Here is a 9,823-nt window from a genome sequence, read left to right as displayed (position 1 = left end):
TGATATTCAAATTAACTGGATGTCCTATATTTTTATTTTCTTTTTTTTTTTTTTTGGAGACAGAATCTCGCTCTGTCGCCCGGGCTGGAGTGCAGTGGTGCCATCACGGCTTATTGCAACCGCCGTCTCCCAGGTTCAAGCGATTCTCCTTGCCTCCACCTCCCAAGCAGCTGGGATTACAGGCATCTGCTACCATGCACCGCTAATTTTTTTGTATTTTTAGTAGAGACAAGTTTCACTCTGTTGGCCAGGCTGGTCTCAAACTCCTGACCTCGTGATCCACCTGCCTCGGCCTCCCAAAGTGCTGGGGTTACAGGCGTGAGCCACGATGCCTGGCCTGTATTTTTATTTTCTGAACCCAGCAACCCTACCATTACTGAGCCATCACCGGGGCAGATAATTGAGGAATAACTAATAGCTATTGTCCATGACTCATTCTTTGGTTCTGTGGGCTTCTAACTAAGAAAAAAAAAAAAATCTTACCTGAACTATTACATAATTACAGCTGTTCAGGGAAGTCCCCCAGCAGATCTCAGGAACATCTTTGGTGTATCAGCCAGAATGATCTTTCTATGAGAAAAATATGACAAGGTCAGGCCCAAATTCAAGTATTCCTTTACAGTTTCCTGTGTCTCTCATGAAAAACAAAAATAAAACCTTACTGTGTTCACAAAGGCTTTGTCCCTGGAGCCCTCCATAACCCTCCTGCCTCACCATGGTTCATTGTAGGCTTCATGGCAGAAGAGAGAGAGTGAGCCAGAGGTGGTCAGTGTGCGTTCGCATCCCAGGTCCAAGATGGGAGGAGGGAAGGGTGCCCCGCTCAGTCCCTTCTACTCCCCCCTTAGCTGAGCTCCTGTGGTGGAGCTAAGAAATGAGATGGAAAAAATATAAATGTCATAAAAGGACAGATCAAATTTCCATCCTTCGTAAATGTAACTATTTATCTATAAAATATAAAAGAATCATTGGCTGGGCAAGGTGACTTATGCCTGTAATCCCCACATTTGGGGAGGCCAAGGCAGGAGGATCATTTAAGGTCAGGAGTTTAAGACAAGCCAGGCCAACATGGTGAAACCCTGTCACCACTAAAAATACAAAAATTAGCCAGGCGTGGTGGTACACGCCTGTAATCCCAGCTACTTGGGAGGCTGAGGCAGGAGAATCACTTGAACCCGAGAAGCAGATGTTGCAGTGAGCCAAGATTGTGCCATTGCACTCCAGCCTGGGCAACAAAGAGAGACTCTGTCTCAAAAATAAAAACAAACAAACAAAAGAATCAATTATCTTAGAATTATTAATATTAGGAAAAAAAATGAGAATCCAAAAAGATGGTTGGGTATAAGATGAATAAAAAGTAAACGAAGAGTTTTTCTCATAAACCAGCAATAATTAATTTAAAATATGATAAAATAGTAACAATAGCAAATAAAAGCATAAAGAAAGTAAAAATAATCCTAACAAGAAATGAGAAGACATCAATTTTCATTGACTTGGCGTATTTACTTATAAAGTTGGGAATACACATGGTCCTGGATTTATGGTGGTTTGACTTATAATTTACGGACTTTACATTGGTCCAAAAGCGATGTGAATTCAGGAGAAGCCACACTTCAAGTACACATACAACCATTCATTCACTTCCTGTATAGTAGTCAATAAATTCCATGAGATAGTCAGCACCCTATTATAAAATAGAGCTTGTGTTGGATAATTTCGCCCAACTGCAGGCTAACATAGGGTTCTGGACATGGTTAAAGTAGTCTAGGCTCAGCTATGATGTTTGGTAGGTTAGATGTATTAAACGCATTTTCCATTTAAGATATCATTTTGCAATGTGTTTATCAGGACCTAACCACCTCATAAGTCGAGGAACATTTGTACATGCTTCTCCTTGGTTTTCTCTTAATTTAGGGGAAGGCTCAATAATTGCTGTGCTGGGTCCCAAGCACATGTGGAATGGTGACCAGATTAAAAATTATCATTCAGAAAACAATCATAAATTGTTCCCCTATTTCTCATCTGATTTTGTGAGTTTTGACCCAGAGCTTCTCTCTGCCCAAGAAAAGCAGTAAATCCATGAAAGAGAGCGTTCTCAGGTGTGAGGGTGGGAGGAGTGGGAGCCTTTCTGGAGGTGGGACACATATGTGGCTGCCTCCTCAAGCAATTGGGGATGTTGTCTCATTCCTGCACAGCCCTGGGTCATGGGAGAGTGGTCCCATTCCAAGCCAACATGAGACTAGGATGGCTCACTGAGGCCTGGGACTGAGCCCTGAGTGCCACCATCACTGCTGGGCTGCAGGAATCATTCAGATGGCTGCATGGAGGATGGAAGGCATGGTATCCCCACCCACAAATGGACCATGTGGATTCATGATGCCCATGTGTTCTTCCAAATGGTGTCTGTAGCTCCCCATCCTCCTGCACCATCTCAGGGAGGAGAGCAGGTCGCCCCTCCCATCAAACAAAGAAAGCACATCCTGAGATTGAATTTTCCAATCTTGAGGAAAGTGGGGGCTCAGAACCAGAGTTCATTTGATTTACAAAAATACAGAAATGTGACGTTTCTTGGAACCAAAGCTATGGAAACTCATGTGAACACATTCACAATTTATTATGCTTCAATCATCTTTATTCAGCTCAGGAGTGGGGTGGCTGGAAGCATAAGCTTCAGGTGCAGGAAGGTGGGTTTGGATCCAGCCTCTGCCACTTGCTCTCTGGAATAATACTCAAAACATTTAACTCCTCCAAGCTTCAGTGTCCTTATAGAAAATGGGTAAACAATACTGGTCCCGTGACATTGCGTGAAGATTGAATAGTACATAATAAGCTGTATTAGAATTGCTTGTCAAGGTGTGTGGCACGTGGTATGTGCTCGGTCAATAGCCTCTGTGTTTAGTAACAGCTCTGGTAGTAATTTTGCTAGCTGGAGAGATGGTAATAATTGTGACAGCAACAAGTATTTTATCCCCATTTCACAGATGAAAACATAGACTCAGGGAGAATAAATATCCCCAAGAGTCACTGGGTACCCTGCCCACCCCAAGACACATCCTAAGACCTGGCACACGTTAATTTTAATGATTATCTGGGTGAATGGATTAATGGAAGGGGAAAGTGGAGCCGGTGGTGTGGGGGGAGGGGGTGGTGTGAATGCCCACCGAGGTCTGAAGTGGAGTGCAAAGTCGTTCATCAGCAGAACGTTACTTGGATCACGTCTGCACTGGGGGGCTCTACTCTAGAGGCCTAGGCCGGCTGTCTTCAGGTCAGGGGGCTGAGTTGGCATCCAAAGACTCAAAGGAGTAAATCGTACATGTCAGTCATGGGGTTGGCTTGGACACCACTGTTCTGGGGCACCACTGGGCCCTCTGACCACCTGGAGAACCTGACCAGGCCTGCCCTGGAGACCTCAGAGTGCCAGAGAATCTCCACTGCAGCCTTAGCTCCACATAGGGTTTCCCTGAAGTCCACCTCTTTCTGCCATTATGCTTGGCCAGGACTGCACATCCCGATGGCACTGGGCAGGCAGTGGGCTGCAGAGGGAGAGCAGAAGGGACCAGGAGGCAGGCACTCTGTGTGACGTCGGAGGGTCCTTCTACCCCAAAACCTCACTGCTGCCATCTGTAAGTGAAGGAACTGGACCAGATGGGGAATAAGGAGGGCTCCATCTCATGCTGAAGGCCAAGGCTAGGAGTGGCTGCCTGGGGTGCAGTGCTGGGAGGGTTTGCAAGGGGCGTGTCAAAGCTGGCCAGTGATTTGGGGGAAGAGTCAGGGCCCATCAGGGGAATGAAATGGTTAAGGATGCCTTCAGCCCTAATAGCCACAAGTGAATTCTGTTGAAAGGGAGTTCCAGCATCTCACAGAACAAGGGGATCCTGGGGATGGAAACCGAAGGCCAGACAGGATCCTCCCTGTCCCGTGGCATAAATGCCTCTCAGAACTCACAGATGGTCAGTCGGTTGTACAGGCAGTTCCTGTCATTCCACCGCCCATCTGTGTACATCTCCACACACTGCTCTGTTCCCCGACCTGCGGGTTCCCCTGGGTACCAGTTGGTGTAGTTTACAGGGGTCTCATCTGAGTAGCGGAAGTCTCCAGGGCTTGGACCCTCAGTCAGGCCCACATAGGCATACGTGTTGTACTTCTTCACGAAGCTTGCAATGGCTTCGTTTTCCTCTGGATTCCTCGGGACAGCAATGTGGCCTCCTGCTCTGGCGCATGCCTCCTGAATGGCATCAAAAGTGGCAGACTGCCCATTGGTGGAGAAGACCTTCTCTCCTACTGCCAGTATGGACTCCTGTAGACTGAGGGCTGGGAGCAGAGGAGACTGGGTCAGGCCACTGACTGCTTTGTCTCTAAGCCACCTCCCTCACCTGGGCTCTCCACCACCGGACTTTCCCCAGCCTCTCCATCTGCCTCTCTCTGTGTCTTCTCTTCCTCTTCCAATTGCAGTTTTCTAAATTCATTTTTAGACTCTCCTCCATTTATTCATTCATCTAAGTAACAATTACTTATTGCCAGAAATGGTGCCATTTCCTGGGATTCAGTGGAAAGTAAGATGGGTGGAGAACTTGCTTTCCTGTGAAATGCGGAGTGAAGTGTGTCGGGTTCTGTCTCCTCTGGGCCATTCAAAGACATCAGAAAAGCAAGCATCATTCCTTTCCCCAAGACCTGACATGTGCGAGCCTGTTTGTCGTCTCTATGTTCTAGAAGCTGCTGCTGAGAATGAGGGGAATTTGTGGGAAACTCCTACCCTGTGAGGCCCAGGGGGTCCCCTTACCTCCCCTTGTCTGCAGGATTTGATGTCTGAAGTCATGGAGTGTGACTTGGAGCTCCTCATCTAGATGAGGTGGAAGCCCTGCGGAGAGCACCCCACACAGAAGGAGGGGCAGGCCAGTGAAGACCCCCACTTGCTGCCACGCAGGCATTTTGCCATCTGCAATCCTGGAACTCTGCCCTTTCATTGCTGCTAGGCATCGCCCGGGCCCCAGGCTCAGCGGGTCCACAAGATTCCAGTGTGTCTCCACACCCCGGGTCCCCTATTCTTTAGCGAAGCCTTGCCCCTGCTGAGACCCCCACCCCTTGTCCTCTTTCCTGCTCTGTCCCTCAAGTGGCTCTGTCTGCCCGCCTCTGTGGGGCAAGTCCCTCTCCCGCACCCTCCACCAAGGGCAAGCATGATGCTCTCTGCACTGCCCTGATGGCCTTGCTTACCGCTCTGAGCTTCAAATTCCCGTCTGCCTGTGGGCTCCTGATCACACCATCTCCCTGGATGTCTGGTCCGCATTCACCCTTCAGACTGTCCCCAGCGCTGCGTCCCAGGACGCGCCTCCCCCACCTCCCAGCGCTGTCCCTCATCCCACACCTGACTCCGTGCCTCCCCATCGGCGGTCACGAGGCATGGAGGACTTCCCACACTTGCCCTTCCCTGAATTGTGACCACACTCCCCAGACACTTTGGCTTTCTCCCTCAAGTTCATATTCTCTTACTTAGGTTGAGCCAAATGCCCTTGGGGAACCTGCAGGATTTGTCTGATCCCCATCAGCCCTGTGTAACGGACTTCAGGGTTGCTGTGCCCGTGTTCCCACTGCCCACCTGCCCCACCCTGCTCACCTGGAGGGCCCCTCTCGCCAGGCTCCCCCTTCTCTCCACGCTGTCCAGGGATACCAGGGGCACCAGGCAGCCCATCATTCCCAGGAAGACATGGCATACCTCCAGGCGGACCCATTGGGCCTGCAGAGAAAAGAGACATGGATGTGTGGGATCCGTCACCCACAACTAATTGGAGCTAGTGAGATTCGACCCTCATTATCACTGGGGCTGTCCCAGTTATCACTCCATGGGCACTATGAGGACAGACTCTCCCGGATGCGCCATCCTAAGGGCCCCAGGAGCCCACCAGGTCCCACCCAGCTCACTATGGCCCACAGCCTAGAGACCTAGACAGACGGGCCTTCTGAAAAGGGGTCTGTGTCCCTCAGCAGAGGGTGGGGTCTCCAGCACAGTACCTGGAGGGCCAGGGTCTCCTTTGACACCATCTCTCCCATCCCTGCCTGGCAGTCCATGGGATCCAGGAGTGCCGGGGATACCAGGGCTTCCAACACAAACGTCCTTCACTTCGCACGCAGCGCCAGAGGCTGCCATCAAGGTGAGAGTGAGGGCCAGAGGGCACAGCCACATGGCTCCGGCTCCAGCTGCTGCTCCTGCAGGAGGGATGGCCGTGAGCCCATCTGCCGCCTCTGCCAACATCTCCCCCACTGTGCTCTGTCAGGACTCAGGAAGCTGGGCAGAGCCCGAGAGGCAGGGCAGGCGAGACCAGAGTGCTGGGAAGACCCGAAGCACCCAGGAAAATTCCCAGCATCATCTGGCACCTGGCATGGTCTCCCGCTTCAGGCCTCCGGCTGGAGGTGTGGGGTCTCCAGGCTGCTGAGGAGGAGGAAGAGTAAGGAACTCTGGGGAGCCCGGGGACCTGGACTCCACTGTAGTCTCCTTTCTGTCAGTGCCTCACTGTTACCCTGGGAAACTGGCTTCACCTCTCTGACTTCCGTGCTCTGCAGAAAAGCTGCCCTGTCCCTCCCAGTCTATTAGGAGCAAGGATGAGGTCACTCACTCACTGACTCACTCCATCTGTCCCTCATATGTGCAGTTACCTTCTTTTCAGGCTCTAAGAAATCAACGACCTGAGAATGAAAAAAAGATGAACATAGCCTAGGCCCCTCAAGGTGATGATCAGGGGGGTGATGACCCTCTCACAGTCAGTAATTAGGTCTTCCTTCTTCTTGGGGTCTGTTCTCCCACTCCCCGGCTTAGGCCCTGCTGAGCCCCTGGTAGAGATGGACCTGGCCAAGGAAGATATCAAAGCATGAGGGCCTTCGCAGGTCATCCACGTTGACTGTGCTGTGAAACACCTCTCAGTGGAAAATAGGGAGTCGCCCTCCTTCCCAGCCTGGGCCTTGGTCAGGCCTATGGCTGCTGGGCTGGTCCTCTCTGTCTGCGATCCTCATGCTGGAGAACACCCAGAAGATGGGGCTAAACTCACCCACACACAGAGCCTCCAGCTGCTTGGGTCTCTGCCTCCAAGTCAGAGCATACAGGTGGACAACAGCATTTATAGGGTGTGGGCTGCCAGGCTTCTTCCACACCCCTGAGAGCTCTACTACAAAACCTGTGCTCCAAGCAGGAAATAGGCATGGTGTTTACACAGCATGTTTCCCTGCAGAACACTCAGGTTGGAGGAACACTTAGGACCCTTGAGAGGAGCACAGAACCTAGTAAAGAAAAATACGAGGTCTGTAAGAAGAGAAATGCCTCCACTGGTTAAGGTCACCCACCCTGCACTCAGGGAGATCCACTTGGCTCCTGGTTTAGTGTCAGACAGTGAAGAAGTCACCACTCCAGTTGAGGGTGGTCAGGTTGATCCAGGCCAACCTATCTGCCCTGTAACCTTGCTCAGCTCTGAGCCCCAGGCAGGCCCCCCCAGCTGGTGTCCCTGGAGCCTGCAGCCGAGTTGGTGGGCACATGGACAGAGTGGCAGGGAAATATGCTGCATGTTCCACTTTCGTCTGCCCTAGCAGGTTCAGCTGGAGGAGTCAGGGCAGCACCTGGAAGGTCACGGGAGAGCTGCTGTTTCTGTCTTTGGTAGAACATCACTTTGGGTGATGTCTGGCAACCTGCAATGGGGATTATGCTAAGTGTCCCAGTGATATATGAAGTCCTAGTCCTGGTTCAAGCATCTGGATTAGGAGGGAATCTCCAACTGTGGAGGTGGTGATGATGGAAACCAAGACAGGAAAACCTCCCCTGGCTTATTTGGAATTGGTTTGAAAAATCTCACACCCTTGAGGAGTCTGGAGCTCTTCCGGGCAGCAGAAGCTCAGCCATGGACCCCGCTCCCAGGAGCAGGAAGCTGGCCAGTGCAATTTGTAGCACAGGGTCTTTCAGCTGCCCCAGTGTTGCCTGCCACACTATGTGGTAAGTGCTGGGCCAGGTGTGGGATGGGGGAGTCAGGCCTGTGCAGGGCAGGGGCAGGTGGGGCGCAGCTCCAGCAACTCGGCTGTCGGGGGGCAGGGCTGTTTTGTAGGTGATGAGCAGGGACAGAGGCCAACTCGGATGTGCAGGGCCTTGTGGTTGGCAGGGCAGGGCATGGCTTTAGGGGAAAGGCACACCTGAGTTTTGAACCACAGCTGTCATTTATTAACCAGGGGGACTTGGTCAGTTTCATTTTTCATTTTATTATTCTGAAACAACATCAAAATTACAGAAAAATTGCCAGTATAGTACGACTTTTTTTCCTGAACCTTTGAGAGTAGGTTGTCAACATGAAACGCCAACACCCCGATACTTTAGTGTGTTTTTCATGCAAAGGCGTTTTCACCTTATAACCATAATCAAGAAATTAACACTGATACAATAACTCCACATAGCCTTCAGGCCCTATGCAAAATGTACCCAACGCCCCAGTAGTGTCCTCTATAGCAAAGGATCCGTTTCTGAGTCATGTGCCTTATTCGGTTGTCACGCTTCTCCAGTGTCCTGAAACCCACAAAGTCCCTCTGTCTTCCCTTCACCTTCATGACCTGAACACCCTGTGAAGATCACAGGAGACTGACTGTGCAGAATGCCCTTCACTTTGTTTTTTCCTGAAGTATTGTCTCACGATTAGATTCAGGTTCTGTAACTTCGGCAGAAATACCACAGACACCCGCTGCGCTCCTCTCCCACTCTGCCAGGGGCATGGGACTTTAGTTTGCCCCGAGAATAATGATGTTCACGTTGATCATTGAATAAAGTGGTGGGTGTCACGCTTCGCTACCATGACTACATTATTTTTCTGGTTTTAATCAGTGACTATGTTCTGAGGACACACTTTGGGACTATTGTAAAGATCCCATTCCTCATCACGCTGTCTTTGTCGCCCATTGATTACTTTGTAGCAATGTGGATTCGCACGTAAGGGCTACCACCGGCCGCCAGGGGGTGCCGAGCACTCGCCTGCGGGCTGCAGTGGGGCCCTATGCGTGTTTGATGTAGAAACAGCTACAGTTTACCAGCACATGGCACCAGCAACCCTAAAGAATGTCGTTAAGAAGCACAAGCTTGTCACTCTTAGCCCTAAGAATTGCTCCAGTCCCTGCTGAGTTCCGAGTGCCCATGCCAGGCCACTCAGCCGCGTCCACAGCCTCCTGCTCCTGCTCAGGCCCCACAGCCCCCGCCGGTCCGCTCTCCTTCAGTGCGCTTCTCACTCTCCTCGGGCTTCATCCCCCATGCTGGGCCACCTCCCTCTGCGGGGACATCCTCTTCACACTGCCAGGCCCTGGGTGCCCACGCAAAGCCACCTTAGAGTCCACAGTCTCACTGCACTCTGAGTCCCACTCCCTGTGGCAGGACTCCCTCCTCACCCAGTGTGACTGAAACAAGGAAGATGAGGCTTTCCCAAGTGGGCAAAGTAAGACTGAGGGGCGCAGAGTGGGAGCCATGCGCCGCCCTAAGGACAGCCCACAGGCGTCTCTGCAGATTCGAGGCCTCTGCTCAAGGGACCCTTTGCTTCCCCTTTCTCCAGCTGCACTGCGTGCTAGCATTGGGAAGAAGCTGCCTGTCGCTGCTGGAGCTTTCCCGTCATTTTGAGTCATCGCAGCACTCCATAAGGCATACAGAGAGTAAATCCCCATTCCATGCCTCAGTCAACTGAGGCTGACAGGCATTGTGTGGATTGCCAAAATTACCCAGAAATCCTCTTTCCAGCTCAGTCCTCTGCTAGAACCTTCCCAGAGTCAGAGGGATGTGCTTATTCTACCTGTACCTGGAGACAAAGAGATGCATAAATTGATT

General features: G+C 51.3%; 1 protein-coding gene across 6 annotated transcripts; it reads right to left on the bottom strand.

The window, feature by feature from the left end:
* Positions 1-2,607: 2,607 nt before the first annotated feature.
* Positions 2,608-7,132, bottom strand: LOC112631916 (pulmonary surfactant-associated protein A-like). Of its 6 annotated transcripts, none has more exons than XM_025397481.1 (6): positions 7,035-7,132; positions 6,646-6,675; positions 6,004-6,198; positions 5,609-5,728; positions 4,778-4,855; positions 2,608-4,308 (listed from the first exon to the last, which is right to left on the bottom strand). In XM_025397481.1, exons 3-6 carry the CDS (start codon positions 6,173-6,175, stop codon positions 3,932-3,934), a joined length of 747 nt encoding a protein of 248 aa, XP_025253266.1. In that variant the 5' UTR covers positions 6,176-6,198; positions 6,646-6,675; positions 7,035-7,132; the 3' UTR covers positions 2,608-3,931. The 6 variants fall into 6 exon arrangements, with proteins under 6 accessions (XP_025253266.1, XP_025253264.1, XP_025253267.1 ...); XM_025397479.1 differs by having other exon boundaries at positions 6,606-6,675; positions 7,035-7,071; XM_025397482.1 differs by having other exon boundaries at positions 6,646-6,834; positions 7,035-7,068.
* Between the last annotated feature and the right edge of the window lie 2,691 nt (positions 7,133-9,823).

This window comes from Theropithecus gelada, chromosome 9, assembly GCF_003255815.1.
Source record: "Theropithecus gelada isolate Dixy chromosome 9, Tgel_1.0, whole genome shotgun sequence".
Lineage (NCBI taxonomy): Eukaryota > Metazoa > Chordata > Mammalia > Primates > Cercopithecidae > Theropithecus > Theropithecus gelada.
The sequence above is the reverse complement of the archived record's forward strand: the minus strand, read 5'-3'. Positions and strand labels throughout refer to the sequence as shown.